This window comes from Aulonocara sp. 'chitande type north' Nkhata Bay, linkage group LG9 (assembly GCF_057382095.1).
Source record: "Aulonocara sp. 'chitande type north' Nkhata Bay isolate Kocher_YH1m ecotype deep benthic linkage group LG9, A_spYH_male_GT1.1, whole genome shotgun sequence".
Taxonomy (NCBI): Eukaryota; Metazoa; Chordata; class Actinopteri; order Cichliformes; family Cichlidae; genus Aulonocara; species Aulonocara sp. 'chitande type north' Nkhata Bay.
The window spans coordinates 16833794-16860117 of NC_141352.1; the positions used below are offsets into that span (position 1 = coordinate 16833794).

General features: G+C 40.8%; 2 protein-coding genes across 2 annotated transcripts in view; one reads left to right on the forward strand and one right to left on the reverse strand.

Moving 5' to 3' along the window:
* Positions 1–229: 229 nt before the first annotated feature.
* gdap1 (ganglioside induced differentiation associated protein 1) lies at positions 230–7471 on the reverse strand. The gene is made up of 6 exons (XM_086306129.1): positions 7305–7471; positions 6552–6744; positions 5889–6062; positions 5474–5568; positions 3110–3224; positions 230–2952 (listed from the first exon to the last, which is right to left on the reverse strand). The coding sequence occupies exons 1-6, from the start codon at positions 7461–7463 to the stop codon at positions 2600–2602; spliced, it is 1089 nt and encodes a 362-aa protein (XP_086162255.1). The 5' UTR covers positions 7464–7471; the 3' UTR covers positions 230–2599.
* Positions 7472–8634: 1163 nt separating this feature from the next.
* jph1a (junctophilin 1a) overlaps positions 8635–26324 on the forward strand; it is a 34510-nt gene continuing 16820 nt past the window's right edge. The window contains exons 1-3 of the mRNA XM_086306130.1: positions 8635–8701; positions 8822–9321; positions 11459–12227. Of these exons, the coding sequence (XP_086162256.1) occupies positions 8943–9321; positions 11459–12227 (1148 nt within the window). The 5' untranslated portion in view covers positions 8635–8701; positions 8822–8942. The remainder of the gene's footprint in view (positions 8702–8821; positions 9322–11458; positions 12228–26324) is intronic.

Genomic DNA, 26324 nt, shown 5'->3' on the forward strand with positions numbered 1-26324 from the left:
GGCATGTGGTGCAAAGTAATGGAAGCTGTTACCTTCAAGGCCCGACTAGCTTAAAGTGTGTGTGTGTGTGTCAGCTTGTGAAAAGAATCTTATCCTTGAGTGTGATTCAGTTCACCTACAGTTAAAGCCTTTTAATACTCTTAGAAACCCCCCTGTGCTCAGACAAGACTTCTCTCGCATTTATTAAGCAGGTAAATGCAATGCAGTTCAAGAAGGAAACTATTTTATCTAAAGTTTTGACAGAAAACAACCACATACTATTAAAAGCCAGGGAAGAGCACATTTACAATAAAATACTGGAAACAGTTCATTTAAATGCATCTGCTAATTTGTCAAATCCAGTGCCTATAAACACATGACCCTGTGTTTGGAGCAATCCAAATATTTTGGTGCACATGTCTGGGTGCTGAGGGTTGAGCGATACACTCGTATACTCACTGCTCATAATATATCATAATGAGTCTGCAACAAAGAAAACAGTCACCATTGTTGAAAAGTGCAGAGCTGATTCTTGTGAACCACCTGCTGGATTTTAAACAAAGGAATACCGAGATGTCAGGACCAATCGTTTGAACAACCTGTGATCACAACCAGCACCAGAAAGGGGTTTATTTGGTCAGTGGGCTGAATCACATTTGGCTTCAAATATTGCCCTTGTATATAGAAGTCCTTAAGAAAAAAAAAATCAATGTATCTGAACGCATTCCACCACATATGTACAAAGTAGCAGTGTTATGTGTATTTTGGAACAAACAGAAGTTTACTGAGCATGCTCCACTTCCTGATGACTTTTCTGTGTAGTATCATGAAGTTGGCTTCTTGGGTCTGCAAGGCTGCATTTGGACCCTTCCCATAAGACTCACTGGCATGAGTAGGTTTTTGACAAAACACTGCCCTCTAGTGGTAAATATGCATGCTTATAGGGCCAGAGTACTGCAGTTTTGTTGCAGAATCAGGGTTAATGATACCATCTTCTATTTAATAAATAATATGTATAATCTGTCATGCTTTTGTTTGGAAAGCAGTCTTTTTACTCTTCCTTTGTTAGTGTTTCCTGTAATCAAATGAAAATTTAAATTTTAATACGGCACAAAAATCTTGTAGGTCACTCACTTTGCTAAATTATAGCAGAATGTATGCATTCAGAGCTCCCAAGAGAACCCATCTGCACTCTGAAACAAAAATGATGATGTCATTATGGTTGCCATTCAAAAGAGCAGCATTTTCCAGACTTGTACACTAGTCCTCACTTAAGTCTTTTGACATCTTTGCTCACATGTGGCTTTAACACGTGTGAGGAATGTCTTTGACAGCTACACTACCCAGCTCCGTGCAACAAAGGCCAGACTTTGTTGAAAGGTCTAGCATGTGTCTGTTTTATGTGGGGGCTGAGCTCACGTGAGGAGTTTAAATCAAAGGGGAGCATATGTTAAATGTCAGCGTTGGCCTGGAGGTTGCGACTGGGCAAACAGATTACTGTAGATGTTGACTTGCATCCAGGTTCTGGGAAATGCGAGTGGTTTCTAGCTGTTTTCTCTTTGAATAAACCTGTAGGATATACGATAGCTTATTAAGCGATGGTGTGCCGTGAATTTTTAATGGCACTCCTAATTATATTTGAATGACAGGGAACACTAGAGGTTGTTTGGGAGCAGTTTAATTTTAGACAGATGTTGAAAAGGATGGTCTGCATATTGACTGTAACAGTACTCATTCGACCATCGTTACGCGGTGAATCTATCAAACACGGAAGCATCATTTATACAGAAAAACATATGCAGATGTGAAGGCTGGGGATACAGTGAAAATGTAGGTCAGCTTCCTATGTAGATTTGAAAAAGTTGCTCACAGAGATTTTAATTTATTTTATTTTCCTAACATGCAAATATTGCCATTAATTAAACAGCAAATGAAAAGCACACGTTAAGCAAAACTGATCCTTAATTTAAAAAAATACACACAATGATGCCTTTATTCAGCGCTTGTGCACATCTTAGTTCATTAATATATATCAAGTATGCCTTTTGTGCAGGATTTATAAATATGTTGCTTTCAGATAGTAATTGCTTTCATCACTTTAGCTACAGTATGAAAGTCTACTCGTATTTCCTAATATTTGCGTCACTGCTGTGTTATGATTGGATGGTCCAGATTCTTCCGAAGAGGGATGGCGCATTCATGTGCAGCCACATGTGCTGTAAAAACAATCTGCCTATTAAAATGGCCTTTTTGATGCAAGACCCAATCATATTTCCATTATTATCTGTTTCAGACCAACTACTTTAGCATTTGTATATGTTGGCATACTTTTCATACTGCCTACCAAATCGTTGCTGGTGAATATGCACAGTGCTATCCAGATGCATACTCATCAGATGTGGCACCTTTGATTAATGGCAAAACATGCGAAAGCACTGGCTGGACTTTCTAATCAATCCTTTGGTGCGTGATGCAGCAGTGTGTTTTGTGCAACCAGCATCCCAAAAAAACAATTTCGGGCAACATATGTTTATTAATTGCTCGTATGCTGGGTGTTATAGCGTTAGACACTTTGAGTTTGTTTAAACCCCTCTTTGGTCTCAAACCAATTCAGTTTCCCTCAGCTGAAGGCAGTCAGCCTCTTCTTCATGTAAAGAAAAGCGAGGTATGTGGCTCCTCCTAGAACGCCTATCAACAAAGTGGTACCAACAATAGCCGGTGCATTCTTCCTGGCCACGCGAAAGGCCACAGGAAGGACAGCAGAGATCAGGATGTTGTTGACGTGGCCCAGTACTCTCCTGAAGGCTGGGCGCTCCACCACACGTTCATAGTATGTTTCCACGTTCACGCGGTTACCGTTGCCCCAGTAGCGACGAGAGAGGCCGAGAAACTTCAGCCGGTGTAAGGTGACTGCCAGGGAGACGTCAGCCAAGCTGAAGAAGTCACCGCACAACCAGGGCTGGCTGCCTTCTTCTGCAAGTGGAAGAGGAAGGAGAAGATAAGAATATACAAGAAGATAAGAAATACAAGAAGATAAGAAAAGCATCCTACATGTTATTTAAAAAGCTACAGCTCTCAAATTTTGACTGATTAATACAGTATCTGCTATGTGACAAACAGCTGTGGCTACCTGGTGTTTCTTCCACCCTTCTCTGTAGCTCTGTCTCAACCTGATCCATCACACTTTCCAGTTCATCAAGAAGCTTCTTCAGGTACTTCATGTTGTCATGGTCAAATAACTTGGACTACAGAAAATATAAACACATAGCGTATATTTACTTCAAGTGGACGTACAGAAAGTGACTAAAATGATCAGATAGGCCGCTACAACACAGAATGATTGTAATGTCTTCATTTTGGTACAACTCCAAGTCCAAAACAGCTGGGATGCTGTAAACGTTAAATAAAAACAGAATAAATTAGAACTGTAACTATCGTTGACTAAATATTTTATTCATAACAGAATATATAAAACATAGTAAATATTTAAACTGAGACATTTTACTATTTTATGAAAAATATTAACTAATTTAAAATTTGACGCCAGCAACGGATCTCAAAAAAGTTGTGACAGGGGCAAGAAAAGACTAACTAATCAGGTTAACTGGCAGAGGGTCAATAACATGACTGGCTATAAAAGTAATGTAAATCATCATTTACAGTGAATAACATCATCAAAATATTCAGAGAATCAGGAAAAAAGCTTTAAATCAATTTTATGATGCCTGCGATCTTCAGGTCCTCCGGCAGCACTGCATTAAGAACTGGGGGATTCTGTCATGGAAAGAGAAATCACTGTGTTCATTGTGACATTCCCAAATGCATATTAAAGCTCTATTATGAAAAGAAGAAGCCATATGTGAACATAATCCAGAAATACCGCCATCTTCTTTGAGGCAAAGTGGAAAACTGTTATTTGGTCAGATGAATGAAAATGTGAAGTTCTTTTTGGCAAACACAGACACCGTGTCCTTCAGACTAAAGAGGTGAGAGACCTCCTGGATTGTGATCAGCGCTCGGTTCAAAAGTTTGCATCTATGATGGCATGGGGGTGCATAATGGCAGCTTTGCATGTGGAAAAGCACCAACATTGCTGAAAGACATATATAGCTTTAAAGCAACATATGATCCCATCCAGATAATATTTTTTCAGGGATGGCCTTGCAAACTTCAGCAAGACAACATTAAACCAAATACTGTGTCTATTACAAAAGCATGGCTTTGTAGTAGAAGAGTCTGGGTGCTGAATTGGCCTGCCTGCAGTCCAGATCTTTCCGTGATTAGATATATTTGATGTATAGTGAAATGAAAAATGTGATGAAGAAGATCTAGGATTGCTGAGAAGCTATAATCCTCTGTAGGACAAAAATGGGACAACATTCCTCGCCTAAAGGTCCAGCAGCTGTGCATATCAATTCCCAGACATTTACATACTGTTATTAAAAAGAGTGGATGACACACACAGTTTTCTGTTTACGTGTTGCTGCGATCAAATTCAAAATTGGCCAGTATTCTTCTTTTTCATTTTTAACAATTGCTATGTTTTTTGTGTTCTGATGAAAATATGGGTTTATAAAATTTGCAAAACATTTCATTCTGTTTTTACTTATATTTTACACAGTGTCACTGCATTTTTTGAAATGTTAATTTTTTTGGTCTATCTAGTTTTTTGGTTTATCTGTTTTGTTTTGGGTTTATTTGTTTTTTTGTTCTAACTGAAACTTATGCTACTGCGGAAGTTAGCTACATCTGCCTAGTGATTAAATAAACATGATTAGCAAGGAGGTTGGTTCCTCAAAAATGAAAGGCCTCTGCTGCAGATAATACTGCATGTGTGGGGAAAAAAGTAAGTTTTTACATTTTACATTTACATTTCACATATTTACATTAGGAGTCTACTAACAGCAGTATTGCTAAAGCTAGCTAGCTAGCTACCACTTCTTTAGCTTATTAGTTAGCTTCTGTTTACTTTATGGTTGACTACATTTGATGTGCACTATTTTGTTTGTCTGAATTCTTTAACTTATATTTCAGAATCCGAATACTTTATTAACCCCTAAGAAAATTATGTGGTTACAGTTGCTCCAAAACAATAAGAACCGTGACAGGCTAAACTAAATTAAATAACACAATATATTACCAAATTACAAAATATAAGAAATGGCTCTAATATATATGAATAGCTCAATTATAAATATCCAGATTTATTTGATATGTGTTTTATAAAGTTTTATTAAAAATTGCAAAATGGAACAAAAATAAAGTTGTACACTTCTTGCAATGCAAGACCAGATGGCATAATGACACTCACTAAATTACAGAGGATTAGTAGGTGTCTGAAATCTCACTACTCAGTGTACTTCTGAGTGACTCTTACATAATTTGTAGTAAATTATTTAACAAAAATATGCTGTGGACAGTGTGTCTCTATAGCCAAGGCTCATTTGGACACTTGATAAAGACATTTGGCTCTCTGGTAATTAGAGTAACTTACTTTCAGGCGCTTTTGTTTTGCTATATAAGCGTCTTTGAGCTCTGGGTTCTGCTCTGCCAGTTTCATCAGCTCTGACTGTGTGCTTCCGATCTGTGCTGTCACCACAAAAAATAGTAATAAGAAAAATATTAGACATGATGAGGCACAAAATTAATCCCACTATTACAGAGTTTTACAGTGAAATAAGAAATGCCAGTATCAACATGTGCGAATGAGAGGTTTTAATCTAAATCATAAAAAAGGTTACATTGCACATCAATGTAAAGTTATAAAATATATATTTTTAGCTTTTATCTGATTTTAAGTACAATGATTCAGAAGGCAGAAATTGATTTAGGATAACTAAGGGTATAGTGTACAGTCTCTTTGATATTCAGTTGAAAATTGTACAGCTATGAGGCTCAGATCGTCTTACTTCGTACACATGTGGCAGCATATGCTGGTATATGGGAGTCCACAGTGATTTCAGGGTGGAGTAGGCAGCCATGGGTGTAGGCATCCATGGGTAGTGAGTCCAGCAGCTCTCTGTAGTGCTGCACTCTTAGGTAGTAGGTACTGCCCTCTTCTGGGACCAGCCTCGGAGTGCCCTCTGGAGACAAACAAGTCATGGAAAAGGATCAAATTTTGGAATTTAATATTTTTGTTTCTTATGGGGGGTTTTTATGGGTTTATACACTACTGACTTAGGTTAGGGAGAAGACATGATGACAGCAAAGCCTTTATGTTCACTTTCTTCCCTGAGGATTTAAAAACATTTGGGTATCTCCTTAAATGACTTCATGCTTACCAGATGTCTTTTCCTTCTAAGGTGATTTGATGCAGACCCTTAGCTATTATGGATCAGTGCACACCAAGGGAAAATAAAAATTTAGAAAAAAAACAATGAAATTATTGAAAAATCAACAAATGTGTGATACAAGGAAATGCATAAAAGCAGACAGAAAATACAATGAAATGAACCCTTTTAAGGTTCTAAGAAGCTGAAGCTTGATATAATATTTTAGTTTTGGTGTCATAAATGAGAGCTTTGGGCTGCAGCTCCTCTAGGGACCAGCAGCTACATATGCATCAATCTCACCATCATTGAAGTTCTGCTCCAGGTAGTCCATGATCTGCGTTGGGTCACAGATGATATTGTCGTTGTGAACTAAGACTGGAACCTCACCACCCGGATTCAGACGCATGAACCACGGCTCATTGTGCTCGCTGAGAGGAAGGCTCACGTCGTACTCTTCACAGTGCAAACTTTTCTCTGCTATGGCGAGACGCACCTGGAAAACAACAACTTATTGTGACTGGGACTGTGGAGGAAGCTTGTTTTTATTTCCCTGCCAATAAAATCTTGCTCTCTTTTCTCCTCCCACAATTTTCAAATAAATCATTGGCTTCTCTTTTATCCAGTCAGCACCTGCCTTTAATTAAAAATTACAGATGCATTTTTACAGCAAAAGTGCATGAATAGTTAGGTGGGTGGATTGAGAGGAAGCTGAACCTCCTTATGATTCTGTTAAGAAGTAATGGAAATGAGAAGTGAAAATAAGCTTGTCTGAAAACCTGCTGTATTTCTGAGAAACACCCTGAAGGACGGAAAACTCATGTCTATACACTGAAATGTGCTGCTGAGCTGCTGTTACACGTGACAGAGCTGAAAGGCAGTCAAGCTACTAACTGTTTTAATGATTTAATAAAAAAACAAAGAGGAACGGGTTTATACAAAGCCTAAACCATCTACAGCAGCAGGGCTGTTTTTGCAGTCCTACAGTGTCATAATTAACCCCGTTATGGGGAGCTGTCCACTAAACTGTGGTGCTGAAAGACTAATGACGCTCACCTTCTGAGAGTTGAACGACTGCGTCCAGTGATACAGCGTCAGTTTGGATTCGCGCTGTTTTGCGACTGTGCCGCACTCCTGATGAACATCTTGCTCTAAGTCCGGGTTTATAAGAGCTGCTTTCTCATCTTGAGATTCAGAGCTGTTTTCGGACGCCATTTTATCCGTTACTGTTGTAGGAGGGGGCGTCGCGGTCGACAAAGTACTCCCCCCTCTGGCTCGGAGTGTAACGCGAAATTATTGTTTTATGTATTTATTTTAAATTAAAAGATAAAAGTAATTATTTTTTAATTACATTCTCGCATTCAGGTGTTGGTATTCATGTGAAACCTGCGCTTTTCCTTCTTTTTGTATACCTGCGCTCTCTTGCACCCTCACCCCCCTCCCTGCTAGAAATATTTTACTAAGGGTTTCTTTTAATTAATAGAAAAAAAACTACAACTATGGTGCCAAATTTAAAATCCTAAGTATAATAATTAACAAAGTCAGACAACAAATAACACCCTTTAAAGTGCACAGTTCAATCCTTTACTACGTCACAGGCCACCCTTCCTCATCCGAGGCAGTGCAATGAATACGCTGGTACAGCAGAGGTCGCTGTTATCTAACACTGTGGCTGCTACTGGTGCACTCGAGTCTGAATATTATCAGCCTGATACAAAAACTGATGTGTGTTTTTTGTTTTGTTTTTAAGTCAGTGCTATAATATAAAGCGATACTGGTTCTTACTCATTAAACGCAGGTAAATTAAACTGGTTTCTTTCATGTTCTACATAATACATTGAACCATTTTTATTAGAATTGATTTTTTAATACTTATGAAATCAGGAGTTGTTGCCTGAAATGCATGCCCAGCGTATGATTGATCTTTTTTTAAATAATATAATAAGTATAATAATATTAATATTTAATTTAGAAAATCAAAGTATATGGCTACTTAATCCAGGATGCGTATCGAATACAAGAGAAAAGTGATGGGTGTGTTAAAGAATGACTGTCTAAAACAGCATCAGACCATCGCCTCACAAAATAGGCCATATAATAATATTATGTAATATGGGTGAGGATTGAATCATATGTGACCGAGCTTATATTTTTGTAATGGGGGCATTATGGGAAGTGATAATTGAGGAATTTAGTCTGTGTAAAGCGAGGCGGGTCTTTCAAATGTAAAGTTTGGCAGTGGCGCGTTATTTTGGCGAAGTTGAGGCGTTCGGGCGCTTTGCGGAGGGGGGAGAGGAGGAGAGTGGGAGGTCCCTGTGGCGTGACGTTGCGATTGGCCCAGCGCCTTTCTTCAACAGGGGCTCGGTACATCTCTCTCTCTCTCCCTCCTTTGATCAGTGGGTGAGAGGGGGGAGACGAGCAACACACAGCGGAGAGTCCAGCGTGCGCCTCCGGTAAATGACGCCCACCATTCATACCTTTACACTTACCGTTACGCATGCCTTTTGTATTACATGTCAGTGTCTGGAAGCGCCAGTCCACCATCCTCACCTTCCTATTTTTTGCTCTTGTAGTCATCATCTTGTTGGCTCATCCTTTCATCACACCACCGGTCCTGGATCCTCCAGCCCAGGTCCTGGAGAATCCTGAGTCTGCAGCAGCGCACCATCTGCTTTATTTCCAGTCTATATCTGAATGACGGGCGGAAGGTTTGACTTCGACGATGGTGGCACATACTGCGGGGGGTGGGAGGATGGCAAAGCCCACGGACATGGGATCTGCACCGGACCCAAGGGCCAAGGCGAGTACGCCGGGTCCTGGTCGCACGGCTTTGAAATAGTTGGCGTGTACACCTGGCCCAGCGGGAATACCTACAAGGGTTACTGGTCCCAGGGGAAGCGCCATGGGCTGGGTGTGGAGAATAAAGGAAAGTGGATCTATCGAGGAGAGTGGAGTCATGGTTTTAAGGGTCGGTACGGCGTCCGGCAAAGCCACAACACACCTGCTAGATACGACGGGACCTGGAGCAACGGTCTACAGGATGGATATGGGATCGAAACCTATGGAGATGGCGGTAAGGCACCAGGTTTTAATAGATATGGCACATCGCTTGTTTAGCGTGCATGTCGCTTTAACGGCGGTGAGTGGTAATGTGTTATGTAGCTCGTGTGTAGGATGCTCAGACTCAAACTGAGGAAGGCTCACTGTAACACACCAGCGCGTGAATCTCCATCTGATATGAGCTGAGTATAAACTGAGATTGCGCACTGCGCATCGTGGTCAGTCACCTCGTCGTTTACCCAGCATAACTGACTCTTTACCCCGGTGGTAACGTTAACTTTTCGAATACCGTTTAAGATCACGGTTCCTATTTTATTCCAAGGGACATCTCTTTTGGCAACTACCGGTTGCTCCTCATATGACAGTGGGAGGAGAGTGACTGCTCCTCACTGGAAACATGCCTCCCGGAGAAGGAGTTTGGAAAGCAAATCAGTCCATTTAAAGTCAATTAAAGACTCAAACTCAAATCACTTGCTTCACTGTCATTTTCTCCCTTTGAACCTTAACTATAAAAACACATGTCCTGAAGGGTGCACATGCTCCCGTTTTAAATGAAGTGTAATGTGTATAAAGCACGAGAAGGTGCTCATTTTTGGTAGCATTTAAAGTTATTCTTCATGTGTCTAGACTAAAGAACTCACACATCTGTAGTGGAAAGAGCTAAGTCCCACACAGGACTTGTACTTGCTGAAAATGAGAGGTCAGTCATCTCACTAATCATTGGTGTGTTCACAGATTGCGTTTATGTAAGGACCTGTGTCTGATGAGGGAGACAAGATCGCAGGAAGCCTAAAAAACAAGCGCTTGCCTGTTGTTCAGGCCTCTCCTGTTATAAAACAAGCAAGTCTTTGGGTGATTTGTGAGCATCATCCTCCCCTAATGGAGGCCTTATGGTGCAGAATAAATGCCTCACATATGATGTTACAGAGGGCTGGGCTTTGGGAATCAGCTGATCCTAGAGGATCTACAGAACATCTGGCTGTCTGACTCCGCAACATCCTGATAACTTGATCTGCAGGGTCACCAAATTGAACTGCAGCACAGAGCCAGCCTGTTAATCTCACCCTGTTTATCCATCTAAATTCCTCCCCTGACTAGTATATCATTTTCTGTTAGAATCTGACTGTTATGGCTTATTTCATTGCATTGGTGAATGAGATTCAGGCACTGGATTAACAAGCCTTTCTTATTATTAGGCTTAGGATTGTAATATGACACTTTGAAGAAGCAACAGTAGGGTAGGCCGACAACCTGCTCATTGGGCTCAGCAGCACCAAATGGGATTAATGAAGTATTCTCCTCATTATGTGACTCATAGCAATTCCCTGTCGTCACAGACAAACGGATGGTGGTGAATGTGCCTACTGTCAGTGGGGGAGTTAGTAGCTGCCTGAAAATAGGCCCCTGGCTAAGTGATTCACATTCATCCCAAGTGATCTTTAGTATCTGTACCTTAATCAAATCTCTGTGATTGGGTTAGCTATGCTCACAGTCCCATATCTGAGTGGAAGGAGAAAAAACATTTCATTAGCTGACATACGCCTGCACCAACAAAGCAAGGCTTCAAGGTCTTGTTGCTGATATAGAAAGTTACTGGTCAACAACACGCAGGTTGTGCATGAGGAGCACAGAGGAGCTTTCTTCTGACCATGAGTAGCCTATTAAAAATTTTTTACCCTGCTTTGGCTTTAAAGTTGTTGTAAAACGAAATGAGCTTTTCAGGCATGTATATAATCACAGATTATCATCGGTTTTATTGCAAGCAATAGAAAATGGACATAACCAGCTTGTTGTCACCCCACTGGTTTGTGGAGGTTATCATCTAATGTTAGTGTTAGTTAGCCAGCTTGGTTAGCAAATTAAATATAGGCAAACTGAAGTATTAGCTGAAAACACATTGCGCATGGGGCAAACTTTGAAGATGACAACACAATGCTCTAATCAAATTTAGGGATATTTATAGTAAATGCATGTCGTTGCTATACTTGTGCCCTATTGACCAGTCACAACTTACCAATGACAAGGTCACCTCAGCTTAAAGCATTATCTTATAGTTAATATTAGTTTACAAAGTCATGAAGAATTATAGGCTCGAAGTAGTGATTGAGACTAAGTGTTTACTCATTGATCTATACCTTCCTCTTACTCAGGAACTTATCAAGGCCAATGGATGGGTGGTATGCGACACGGCTATGGTGTGCGTCAGAGTGTTCCCTATGGCATGGCCACTGTCATCCGTTCTCCACTCCGTACGTCTATGGCCTCCCTGCGCTCTGAGCAGAGCAATGGTGCAGTGCTCCAGGACCTCTCCTCCCCAGCAGACACTCCAACGGGCAGCCGCGGTGGCTTCGTCCTCAACTTCCACTCGGACAGCGAAGTTGTCACCGGCAAGAAGAAGGGCCTGTTCCGCCGCGGCTCGCTCTTTGGCAGCCTGCGACAGTTGCGCAAGTCTGACTCTCGGACCTCAATCTCCAGCAAGCGCAGCTCTGCAAGAAGTGACGCCACCATGAGCCGCATCAGTTCAAGCGATGCCAACTCTACCATATCCATCGGTGATGGCGAGCTGCCAGATGAGGACCTACCTCAGGAGGACCATGTGGACGCCACCACAACTGAGACGTACATGGGCGAGTGGAAGAATGACAAGCGCAATGGATTTGGTGTATCAGAGAGATCCAACGGGATGAAATATGAAGGAGAATGGCTTAACAATAAGCGCCATGGTTACGGGTGCACGGTTTTCCCAGACGGCACCAAAGAAGAAGGGAAGTACAAAAATAATGTGCTGGTGCGTGGAATAAGAAAGCAGTTGATTCCTCTTAAGAACCCCAAAACCAAAGAGAAGGTAGATCGGGCTGTGGAGGGGGCACAGAGGGCTGCAGCCATTGCGAGGAGTAAAGTGGAAATAGCAGCATCCAGGTACTGTGTTTATGTGTGGGTGGATGTTCATTCATGCTCCTGCATGTACCTGTGGGTGTATACTGTGTAAATACAAAAAAAAAGCCCACACAGGATGAAAATCCTCAGGCATTTATTTTCACCACTGAGGAGTCACAGCAGTGTCCTGTTTGACAAATATCTCCTGGTCTGATTGAAGGTTCAGTCTTGTATAAGTGAAGTCCCATGACAACAGCTCCGACCTTTATGCAACATCAACAGTCGAGGCTTTTGTGTTGCCAGTGTGATCATCCCTGGAAAAGGTTCTGTTTCTATTCTCTGCCCGTGTCTTTCATTCCTAGGGAGAGGGGTCAGGCATCTTGCACGCGTGTCTTTGTGTGTGTGTGTATTTGCGTTGTAGCCGAGTGTCTGTGAGTTCATGTGCGTGAGCTTTATAGCCATACCTGCTCCTATGCCAAGCTCATCTTGTGCGCCCAGTACCAATACCTGCTCCCACTGCCAAGCATTGCTCTGATGTGGCATCTGCTCTTTAACAGGTGGATGAGATGTGACCTTTTCATTTAAAGCCTCCCTCCTACTGGGACACAGTTCAGGGTATGCGGCATCGCTTTGACATCCTCTGGTTTCATTGCATCAGGGAATTATTAGACTGAAGACTGAGGGGATGTGTACAAGCTGTGAAAAGGTCTCTCTGCAATCAACCATGTTTTGATTTCTCCCTCCCCCACTCTTCCCCACCACTCAACCCCTTTTCAAGTCGTGTGCATGAATTTGCATCCCTGAAAACACATCAACAAGCATTTTAAAAACTTAAAAGCACATGTGTGTTTCTTAGTTCACAGCATAATGAACCATCATTTGACTTTTACCTTGATGTACCAGTCAGTTCAGTTGTGAGGGTTTTTTCCTGCTGGGCACAGGTTCACAATTTTGCAGATTTTATGTTTTAGGTGATTAAATAAGTTTAAAATGCCCATGTTTTATAAATACGCTAACTACAAAGTAGCAGTAGAGGGTGTGGGGAATGTAATTTTTATTTGGATATAAAGTAAAATATTAGATAACCTATTACTCCTGTTTATCCATGAACATTTCCATTGGATTTCATGGGCTAGAACCCCTCCACAGGGATTGCTTTCCAGTTTAAAACACCTGTTGGCATTGGGCTAATAAGCATTTTTTTTAACTTACTAATCTATTAAAAATAATTTCACCTGAAGGTTGCCTGACTCCCACAGCGTGTGTTGAGGTTTACTCGTGTTTGGCTTTTTGTTTCTATCTCCCCTCCCTCTTCTTTGTCTTGCCTCCTACACCAACGAGACTCTTTTGCTTTTACCGGGTCGTTTCCACAGCTACTGCTGTGCTCCAGCGTCTACCAGATTGGTGTTCAAAGCTACTGACCAGAGAAAACAAAAGCACTGTACTCATCTCGTTTTGGTTGCAGAATCAGATCTTCCTTCTTATTTCATTAACGTGAGCTTATTATGCTCATGAGCTTCACATTTTTATTCTTGGACTGAAACCTTTGTTAACTACCTTCAGTCATCTCTTAAATCATATAAGAATACATTATTTCTTTGACTTAACTAACATTAATAAACACACTCCCAGATTCCTTAATCCTGCTCAGTCTGGATTCCCAGCCACTTCCTCTGCGATACACAAATTCCTACATTTCTTTGTCTACAACATCAGTGGTATCAGATTGGACTTCAGCCCTGGAAATGATCTTTTTTCACCAAGCTAGTCATCCTGCTCAGTTTTCTGAGTTTCTGAGCTAGCCTCTCATTTCCTTGCTTCCATTCATTGCCTTCCAGTGAAATCCACAGGTGTTCATTTTAATATTTTAGAAATCATGCAAAAACCCGTGCAATTCCTTTCCAGTGCTATAACAGAATTGCCAAGATGTTATTCCAGCCGTCGGTCTAATCAATCATCTAATCAAGCATTTTTTTTTAACTGTTCAACACTCCTATTTTAAAACCAGAAGCAGCCACACATTTGGCGTTGTAGCAGCAGCCTTCCTCAGCTCATCAGTGAACTAAATCAGTGGTTCATTTTGTGTGTCTAGTGAAAACTCATTTTTATAGCTGTGGCTATGGCTCACACTAGCGCTTGCATGAGCTGTGTAGTGGGATATCCATGCTTCGCTTTAATGTGTGTATTTTGAGAAAAAGCTCTTTGTAGCACTGTGTTTATTAAATCATTAATTATTGTTTTTACCTTTTACTGAGCCTTGTCTTACAAAAGGACTTCCTGATTGGCTATCCCTTACAAATAGAAGGTTTGAACTCCAGTTGCCTTTGGCTTTTGTGCGAGATGACCCCATCAGTGACATCCTCTCTCTGTGAAGACCAACATGACCTCCCATAAAAGTAGAGACTGACTAAACGACACAGGAACACGGCCACGATTAAAGCCCGACAATTAATCTGGATAAAGATAAATGTTTTTAACATGTTGGGCTGCTCTACAACTATACAGTATTAAACTGTCACCATTCCTTGACGATTTACAAACATATTCATCATTTCAACATTTTGTGGACTAAATGAATAATCATCAAAAGCTTGTTTTTTAACCAGGAAAAAATTCAATCTTAAGGTTAAAGGTAGAACATTGCTACTCAAATGTGAACCCAGTCTATGAGCAGCTATTGTTTTTTCCAATACAATAGATCATCTCCTGCGAACAGGAAGGGAAGATGCTTTATTGTGCTGTTTTCAAGGATATAGAATGCAGAGTACATTAGTTGGATTGAACATACTTTATTTTGAAACTGTGGATATTTGTTAATATGGGACTTCCATCTATGTAAGTGACAGCCAATAAGACTGGGCTTAACCTACAGTGAAAAGATAAAAAAAAAAAGGGATAATGTTTTGATAAGAATGAGCCATCTGAGCTCCTGTCCTGTTGCGCATTAGAGCAACAATTTACACAAGGAAGCACATGACCTAATTCATAGCAATAAAGCAACAAGAGCAAAAGCATTCGAGCTTATGCAAAGCGTTTACGGCAGTCAACGAGGTCCCCTGAAGTAAGCGATCAAATTACTGGATGCCATGTGCCACTACTTCATGTGCAGCTGGAAATCTCAAAGCAGGTTCCTCTGTGGCCTGGTTGGCATCTGGATTTTTTTTTTCTCTTTCTTTTTAAAAGTGCAGTTGTGTTATAAAGAGCCAGAATGGCAGACTGTCACTGTTGCAAGCAGGTTATGTAAGTATCGTTATACAGTACAGTGCCGGGCAAAAGATGCACTCGTATCGATCCACTTCCAGTCACATGATTCTCTGTCTTTGAATGTGGAGTGTACCCAGCGGATCCACAGGGAATGGGGGGGAGATGGGCTCGTAGAGGATACAGGGAGTGAAATGGATGGAAACGAGAAAGCCGGGGATAGATGTTGATTGAATGAAATCAGAAGTGCAGCACATTTGCTGAGCAAGAGGTTTCTGAAGAGTCTGGAGTGGACAGAAATGAAGGGAGAGTATAATAAAAAGGGCATAGAGAGGACACACCGGCCTCTCCCCTGTGGATTACTGTACAGAAGAGCTATCCCATCAGCCTCTGGGGTGGAGCCAATGACCTCATGCTCGTGATCAGCCAGTCGATAGAGAGCTAGTGCGATGTGGTAGAGTGGAGTGGAGTTCTGTGTCTCTCATTCACAGTTGTCATTTGCCCTTATCTGTGTAAAGTGACCTTCTGTACACACACAGCTCTTTCAGTGTGTCCACGCATATATGTGTGTGTTTGTTTGAGTGGTGTGGTGTGGTTGTATCAGGCCTGTGAACTGAGATAAGTGACTCTATGTGCCACTGAAGAGTTTACCGAGTCATGATGCTTCTCCCATAAATTGTTTTTTTGTTACAGATCAGCAGTTTGGGAACTCAGCAGTTTGTCAGTATATCCACAGAGCAGTCCACCCTGATTACACATCCCTGGCTAAACTGTTACTCTGTAGGCTATCTAATAAAAGCAGAGATGTTAAATTGACCTTACAAAAGCTGCTAAGCACAGAAATTCAATAATGCTTGCATATTAGTTTAATTTGGCTTACTGCCTCTGTAATGCTAAGAATGAGAAATACGAGCAAAACCACAGTGCATTCATAGAGACCTACATTGTGTGTTATGTTCAATTGCACTGTTTGCTCTGCAGGCTCCAGTAAAAGGTTAACCAACACCTTATATGTACAGATGATATTTTTATGTCTGTTTTTTCCTTCACACTGGTGAGCAAAACACTCAGACTAACTGTTTTCCACATTACAGTTTCACTTCTGACAGGGTGTTTATAGTGTCCATAGTGCTCTCAAATGCATCTATAGTTTTTCATGAAATTTAATAGACATGAGTCTGGATTTGTACTGGATGTATGGGTGACCCAGCTCTGAGATTGCTGGCAGCAGATCTTTGGATGTATATATCTTTTCTTTCCATGGGTGCAGTCGATCATCAGAACCAATAATTTAGTGGATACTGTTGGATTCAATTCAATTCAATTTTACTTATATAGTGCAAAATCACAACAACAGTTTCCTCAAGGTCCTTTATATTTTAAGGTAATTAATCTACAGTAATACAAATAACACAGAGAAAACCTCAACGATCGTATGAGCCCTTATGAGCAAACGCTTTGGTGACATTGGGAAGGAAAAACTCATTTTTAACAGGAAGAAACCTCCAGTAGAACCAGGGTCAGGGAGGAGCAGACATCTGCTACTTTTGGTTTGGGTTGAGGGGAGGAAGATGGGACAAGGACACACTGTGGAGAGTCTGATTAATCTATTGTTATATACAGTGAAAAAGATGGATGTAGCCACCATGACATCACTCATTGCCTGCTTGTATATTTCTCCTGCTAGGAGAAGCTTGGATTTGCAGTGCGTTATGGGATGAGTAGTTCCTTCAGTAATTATGTCCTCACTCTTGTATCTTTGCCGTTTTCTTGGTCATGATCCACGCAGTGCCTAATGGGATTTTTAGAAGAAGTCTTTTTACAACCACAAGGTCAGTCCCCTGGTGGCCAAGAAATAGAATGCATCTGTATGGTAGTTCATTGGCTCCAATTTTCCTGGAAAGTGTGCCCAGCTTTGATACCATCTGAGATCATTATAGCTGTAGTCAGTAATAGTAATAGGACTTGGTATAATATAAAAACTAGCCATAATTACTATCATTGATTCAACATATTTAAAATGTTTCAGGATCATTGTGTATAATACTCCGTGGATTATTTGACTGTGCGTGTTAAACTTGCTTAGTTTGTAAAGAGATGTGAGACAGAGATAATTGATTTGTTAAAGGTGCAGTATGTAGCATGTCTTACTCCAGTAGTTGCTATTGTTTCGCAATAAACAACCACCAGCTAGTCCGGATTCCAAGTAGCGGTTGGCGATACATCGAATATACTCGATGTATGGTGAGTTTTTCACGTACGATGGTTAAAATAGCTTTATCGTAACCACTGAGTATAAATTGCCATGGCAGTATTAAGCTGTCTGCACGTTATTGACTGTGAGTTTTTTTCCTCCCACATGCTGCAAATGCATCGTTAACCCCTCCCTTGCTCCCAACGGGAAAATTTTCTACCTGGCGCCCTGAGCTGGGCATGCGTGTTTATACCCCCAGATAGGAAAACATATGGTGCCAGCGGGAGTTTCAGATGAGCGAGGGAATGAGACTTTGGTTGAGATTTCACATGGATGATGTCGAACAAAACGCGCCAATTTGCGAAACATGTTGTAAATCTATTGCTGCAAAAGGTAGCAGTCGCACAAATTTATTCCACCAGCTGAAAAGGCATCCATTGCAAAATGGAAAAAAAATATTGAATGGTTGATTATACCAGTAGAGTATACCAGTAGTAATTTAGGCAATTTTAGGCCTCCAAAACCAAAATGACATTTGGTTTTGGAGGTTATTTGATCATATCGTGGCATAAATCGTGTATTGTTATATTCCTTCCTTTCCTCATATCGCTCAGCCCTAATTCTAAGTGATGCTACTTTTATTTTTTTGCCCTTTAGACTTCTATAATTTCTGCAGTACGTGGACAGAGTAATCTGCACAACCTTAAGAATCCTGGATGTTACACTTTCTCAATATTTTCTTCTACTTGGAGCCTATCCCAGCTGTCATAGCATGAAACACAGGATACACCCTGGACAGATCGCCACTCTGTTACAGGTTGGCGATCAACTCATAACCCATTCACACCTACAGCCGATTTAGAATCACCAATTAGGTTCCTAGTTGGAGGAAGACAGCTGCTTTTCTTTTTGAGTTTATCAGTTTAGTTCATCTTTTTTAGGCCTTACATATTCTACCTTTAAGCAAAGGAGTTGAAACTAGAGCATGCTATCGAGAATGACAGACTAAAATCAGTGTACTACATATTTTTGATCAAATACATAGCAGATACAGTAGATATGCATGTGCACAGGTATCCATGTAACATCTCACCCTCTGTCCATGTATATCTCTCTCTCAAACACACACACACACACACACACACACACACTTCTGTCTATATGCATTCATACTGGGAGCCTAACTATCGCCCCACAGGAATGCCTCACATACATACTCCAGCTCACATAAACTGCTGGACAAACACATACAGTCAGAGTACATGCAGCGTGTGCTTCTCTGCTAGTGTGTCAGCAGCGAGCACTGCCTAAATAAGGCAAGGCATCAGTTGGCTTATCAGCACCAGCCAGGAATATATACCCGTCCCAACACTGATATAGCAGCCCGCCATCTCACTCACACTATCATTTCTTCCAAATGTGTGTGTGTGCATGTGTGAGAATGCTGTATGTGTGTCCATACCATATAAATGGGATTTCAAGTAACACGTGTCTGTTTGGGCATAGAGAGATCAGATAAGACGACCATCATTTTGCTAGAGAACAAAGAAAGCGCAATGTGTACGGTGCGTTTGTGCCCCGGCCTGTTTGTTTGTCACCTGCTGTGGGATGACCTCAGCCACTCACCACCTGCCCTTTTTGTAGTGAGTTATAGATCATCCGGTGTTTCAACAAGTGAACAAAATAATCCCAACAGTCAGTACATCATGTAAGATTTCATCTTGGCTGTCCCTCAATGCTGCTTCAAATAGTCGCAGTGGTAAAGTTAGGTTGCTTCTTCCCCCCCCCCCCCCCCCCCCCCGTGTCTGCATTCGCATACATTTAATGGGGTACCGGTGCCACCCAGCTTCACACGCCTTTTAAAAAGCAAGTCAAATTTGGCTCTTTACGAAGTGACGGCGTGTACAGTAGCAACTGTAAGAATGTGAGGGGCTGCCAGCGATCCGAATCACGGGTCAGAGTAAAGCGAGCAGGATCATACATTATATTTATCCCACATTAAACCTCTCCCTCTCTTTTATTTATGGCAGTGCGATGGTGTGACGTAACACTGCGTTTTTGTTTGGTTTTTTTGCTGACAGAATCAATGCTCGTGCACTCACACACATAAAATAACCTGCCACGTGTGCCTCAGGTTATCTGCCACGTTATCATTAATGACCGGAGTCATTTCCCAGCTAGAGCTATTAAAGCTCTATAAATAATGTCGCTGAGGCAACGGCACATATATCATGACTTAGTTGAGCAAGTTTCACATGACCCACGGACCAAATCAAATTATACTGTGTAATGCAATATTTGTCTGTACTTCAACACATTACCAATATATTAAGTCACAGTAAGCGCTTCTGAAAGATGCCGGTGGATGAAAAGCATGCGAGCAGATGAAGCAGGGGCTGAGTTTTTGTTGGCCGGACAACGTGGTTGAAATCATTATCACAGTATTAGTAAGGATATTAATATAGTGGACAATAGAGCGCTCCAGCAATTTCATTTATCAAAGTCAGTTTACTTACTTACTCAAGCTGTAAAAAAACAGCTGTTTGATGTCTTATGTGGCTCGGAGAGCTGAAAAACAATCCTGTGGATGTCATCGGGGTTATGTTGAAGTGGAGTTTGAAAGTTGTGGGTATAAGAAAGAAAAGGAAAAAAGTCAAGAGTGAGAGTTGAAAGCTTCTTTTCTCTCTCTCTCTCTCTCTACTTCCTTCTTAATATTTTTCCTCCCTGGTGGGAAACAGTAGGAAGGCGAGAAAGAACGATTTTTGGCACAAAATCAGTCCGCAGCCTCCAAGAACAGGAGTTCGTACCGTTTCCTGGCACCGTGAAGATACATCTTAACAAGAGTAGGAGGAATATGTGTAAATTAGGACTGGGATAGACTAAATTTGCTGACTTACTGTAAGAAAGCTTTGTTCCACACATAGCAGAGGCTTGTTTTGCAGGATTGGGGTGTTGGGCTGTGTCCACAGCAGTGGCGATAGGATTGGGTTTCACCTACATGCCAGAAGTGTGTGACTGTGTCTTGTAATCTCTTGGAGAATGGCACATATTTCTGCAGCTTCTGGAGGAAGACTGAGATGAGTCAGCCAGCCAGGCAAAGAGGCAGGCAGAAGAAGGGAGTCATGTGGAGGCCGTGGCTGTTAGAGGTTAACTCATGTAGCTGTTCACCTGCGGTCATTAAATATTTAAAAGTACTCCCTGTACAGCTTATTTTTCCCATTCCTCTATTTCCTGTTTAGCTGCTCCTTAATTTAGTTTGTGATGAATGTCCTAGAATACTACATTTGCTTGGTTATTAACCAGCAGATAGATGGACTGCTTCTTCATTGTGGTGCATCATCTTGTCTAATTAATAGTGTATGTAATAGAAGTTAATGAGGGTTGGAATCAGTGGAGTAGGTCAGGTTTTGTATTACACACACACAGAGAAGCAGTGTTTCTGAAAAGTGAGCAACTAAGACTTCAGAGAATGGCGCACTGTGTGTGTGCGTTAATTTAAATAAGCTTTCCTGGGAAATATGTAAATGGGATCGTATGTAAAAGCGGCATCAGTCAGCTGTGGTTTATAATTCTTTGCTAGATTTCAGGAAGGCATCCTGGAGAACTGCTGATTGAGTGTAAATTAATGTTCGTGCAACTGAGTTTAATGCACTGATTTACGGGTTAACATCACCAGCAGGGAATAAACTTAACAGCACCTCAAAATAGTATCCACAGCATGTGGACTGTGACAGTCTCTCCAGTGCATTAATAGACTTTTACTCCGAAAGTTCAATGCTTTTGCCATATTTAGCCTTGCAGTATGTACGATACAGACAGTTCTGACTGTCTCTATTGGATTTTACAGTCAGTGATATAAATCCCTGCACATACAATATTTCTTTTACTTTTTACATTAGAACACAAAACCAACAACAAAATGCAACGTTAAAAACCAGCACAAAGATACTTAAAGTGATCCTACTTTTGAAATGTGTACAGGCTACAATGCTACAGGGCTGACTGCTTATCCCTGCCTTGGTTACGAGTTGGAGATTAGGCTGTGGCTGCTGGGCTGGTGTCGGCATGCTTTCAGCTTTGTCATCACTCTGGGTTCTTCGCTAGGTTTGTGTTAGCACGCTGTCTGTGCAGATGCTTGCAAACAGCCAAAGTTTTGTTAGCAACGTAACAGTTGTTTCCGCCTTTGATGCACTTTACCATCATGTTCTAGTTTGGTTGTTTTTTTGTGCAATAAAAATAAAAGTAATGTCTATATCCCGGCTCCTGAAAAGTTTTAGTAGTTTTCCTCCTCTGCACATAAAGTGAAATCAGCTGATTGTACTTTAAGAGCTCAGGAAGAAAAAGGGATGCTTGATGATTTTTTTATTCTATCAGCCCGAGGTGCAGGTACCTGAAGAATGATTGTAACACAAGCAATTACATACTTTGCTTAATAATTTTAGTATAACACATCACATGACCGTGTTGCTGAAAAATGTAACGTGATTACAAAACACGTCACTTTGGATCACCTTAAACCGAACCCTGAGTACGAGTGCAGCCACTGATATTCTTAACGGCTTATCCATCAAGGTCGTGTGGATGTTGGAGCCTATCCCAGCTGTGATAGAGTGAGAGGCAGGGGTACAAAAGGAACGGCTGTCATCCTATTACAGGTCCATTCTGGTCATTTTCTTCAACATTTGTATGGATTTTAAAATGACATTAAAATACATTAATCCAAAGTAAGATTTTCAAATGGGTTCAGTTGGCAGTCTAGTTTCATCTTTAAGGAGCTGGAACTAGAAAACAAAAGAATCAAACATCATTTATCAAAACTGCAAGTAATTCATCAGTAGTTTGCATTAAAATTCAAATTTCTGGGAACTCAACTCATTAAGTAACAAGTCAAAGTAATTTACATTACGTTAAAATCCTTAAAATTCAGTCCCCAATTACGTGGGTATGGCTGGTATGTTTACATGCCAGACACATTTTCACATGTATTTATATTTACCCTAAAGTCGCATAAAAAACAGGAATAAATGCTTTTAATGATAAAGAATGGCAGCAACAAACATTTAACAATAATTGCAAATGCCTGTTTATCTGTGGCACCAAGAACACTACATCTGTCATTTAAGTTTGTCTGAAGCAAATCTCTAAATCTCTAAAAGCATCTTTTTGTTTTTGTACCTACAGCTAACACAGCCATGGGTCTTTAACCTCTGGATACTGATGTGCCCCACTAAATCTGTTCAGCCACTCTGATTGGCTAGCTAGGCTGCTTTCACTCCAGCTGTTCACGGATTGGATTATAGAATTATCACTTCTATTGCTGAGTAAGAGTGTTGCTTTTCCACACAGCATCTCTTCCTGAAGCATGCATCCACTGTTGTAATCACATGTAGACATGATGCTGTGTGTGTGACCATACCCATGATGCATTTCTTTTAGTAGAAGGGAGTCTATAAGGACATTTCATCTGTTTCATCGCACTCTGGGAGATGTCAACAAGTTAAAAATAAGTAGATACTGGGTATTTCATTTATTTGCAAATGTATGATGCATGTGTATCCCCTATATTAAATGACTATTAAATGATAAGATGATTTAAATTCTGTTAACTTCAATTCAATTCAGTTTTTATATATACCTCCAAATCACAACAGTTGGCTCGAGGTGCTGTATATTTTAAAGTACAAACTGCAAAGAAAACAAAGAACACCCCAACAATCATGTGACCTCTATGAGCAAGCACTTTGGCGACAGTGGGAAGGAAAAACTCCCTTTTGACAGGAAGACACTTTCAGCAGAAGCAGTCTCGGGGAGGGGTGGCCATCTGCCAAGACCAGTTGGGAAACATTTAACAGGATTTTCACAGAACAGCGTTGCAAGGGTGGGGTTATCGGGGCATGTTTGTAAGACTGCTCCATATGAGATGAATCATATCAAATCAACCTAAACTATGGCTCCAAATCCCATTCAAGAAGTCAAAGATCTTTAATTTCATTGCGCAGCTGCAAGGAGAATAGTACATTTTGCCCTTGAAGGTAGCAGATTTAAATACTTCCTGTAGGGTGACATGCTGTGTGAATTATGTGAATTAGTAGAAGCGGAGAATGAATCACATTTTTTTTCTGTACCGTCAATATGATGATTTCAGGTCTACATTTAATGAAATGTCACTGATAATGACAGAAGTGGTTGTTTAATCATTGAGATGTTTACAACTTAGCCGCCTACTTTTTCTAATCTGCGAAAAGACGGCAGCATTATCTGTTTACTACCTGGAAGTTATGGTGCTGTTCTGATATCGGTCTGGATAATTGCTACTAGTGTCCTGTGAGCTTCTTTTCATACACTAGGCATACTATTTCATGCGTGGCACGTTGATAAAATCGAATCAGTCAGCCACATGTGTTTTAATGCACTCAATTAGATGATTTAACTGATGCAGAGATTGACACGTAACATTAGCTGTTGTAGTTGCTGATAATGAGACAAGATTGCTGCAATAGGAGACTTTATGTGTCATTATCAGGGTTGGGGTTTTTTTGCACAGGTCTTCCGGCTAGTTCATGAAACAGCCAGAACATGCAGATTGCGTGAACCTTACATCACAATTTATTTAGCAGTGGGCAGATGTAACCTAATGCTAATGCTCTGCTTGGCTTTGCACTGAAAAGGAAATTGATGGGTGTGTGTGTGTATGTGTGTGTGTGCAGACAGTGGGGTGAATAGTGGCAAGAGATTGGAGGAAAGAGAGAACAGACCATAATTAAAACTATTCCTTAAGCTCAAGTGGTTGCCAGGCAATGTGACCTTTACTCGTGCAGGTTCAGCTTCGGATGTTGAGCGTCGTAGTTAAATTAGACACACCGTGGAGCAGTTGTTTGTTTGTGGGGAGGGGGGTGTTTTGTTTTTTTGTCAGCTATGTTACAAAGCTATGCATTATGCGAGTCAGTTTAAGTGCTTTTATTTCTATAGAGTTTAAAAATAGCTGTGTTGTGTCTGTTTGCACGTGCATAAACGCGTTCCCATACATTAGGCTGTGTGCTCGTTCATTTGCAGATTCATTAATACAGAGCAGATGCCTGGTTGGACAGCTCGCTCAAATGTCTCTGGTGGTTACCATGGTTACTGCCTCACCGCCGTCATCGTCATGTCAGTCATTTGATGATTTTCTTATAAATTAGCCGAGTGAAGAAGCGCCGTTAGTTTAACACAGTCATCCTCCAAGGCTTGTGCAACACGCCTGTTTCCAGTTGGAGATTTACCGTGGACTCCTATCAGCCATGTTTTCTTTAATGCAATAATGCAAGAGCAGTTTATAGTTGCCCTTTCTTTACACTTATTCCCAATAGACCTCATTAGGGCACATCTCATTAATTGGCCTTTAAGTTTTTCTTGCAGGTATAATCTGTGTTTATATGTGAGAGAGGGAGAGAGAGTAAACTGGAGTTAACGCAGTCATTTGTATGGGAGGTTGCTCGTTTTATTTAAGGTGCAGGTCAAAAGCTTTTGCGTGTATATGTTTGAATGTGTATATGATTGATGTGTATGCGTGCATAATGTTTGTATAATCGCCATGGCTTGATTTGCATGGGAGCCTTGTATGTGTGTTTACAATGTCAGTGTTGGAGCAGCTTGAATTCATGTTAAGCAACAGGAAAAACTATTCTTATCAGTTCTTATCAGTACTGATTATTCTGTAAAGGTTAATAAATATAGAATACTTTCCTTATTTTATCTCATATTATTTTAATGTGAATTTTAATGTTCAATGCACATTTGTTCTCCTTATATCTAATACAGCAACACAATTTAAATGTCAGCACTAATTCTTATACCAGAATCGTCTTTGTCCTAAATTTAAAATTGTTACACCTACTCTGTGGGACCATAGAAGGTATGTAAACTTTATTTTGTGTCTACTGTTAATTAAGGCAATTGCCTAATCAGCCACTCACATGCCAGCAACTCAGTGCATTTAGGCATTTAAACATGGACAAAATGACCCTGCTGAAGTTCAAAGTGAACATCAGAATGGGGAAAGAAGGTGATTTAAATGACTTTAAACATGGCATTGCATTTCAGAAGATGTCGATCTACTGGGAGTTTTCACACAATCCATCTCTAGGGTTTACAGAGAATGGTCTGAAAAAGACAAGATATGCAGTGAGCGTCAGTTCTCTGGGTGAAAAATGGCTTGTTGGTGTCAAAAGTCAGAGTAAAATAGCCAGAATGCTGACAGGCAGCATCTCTGAACAAACAACACTTGAAGCAGTTGGGTTACAGCAGCAGAAGAGCACACTTCTGTAAACTAAGAACAAGAAACTGAAGTTTTGATTCACACAGGCACACTGTGATTGGAAAGAAGATGACTGGAAAATCGCTGCTGATGAGTCTCGATTTTTTTTCTGCGACATTTAGAGGGTAGGGTCAGAATTTGGAATCGAAAGCATGGATTCAACTCACTCTTTATCAATGGTTCAGGCTGGTGCTGGTGCTGGTGGCGGTGTGGTATTGTGTGGGATATTTTCATGACACACTTTGGGCCTTTTAGTACGCACCATGTCACCAAGCTCCAATCACCATTGGATCACCTTTGGATTGAATATGAAAATACCTCAAACTTTTAAATATCTAACATTTAATTGATATAGTGTAAGATAACCATTAATGAAATAGGATCTTGGTTCCATTGCTAACTTTTTCTAAGGATTGTATGTCATTCTTATATACAGGTTAGCTTGTGAGAT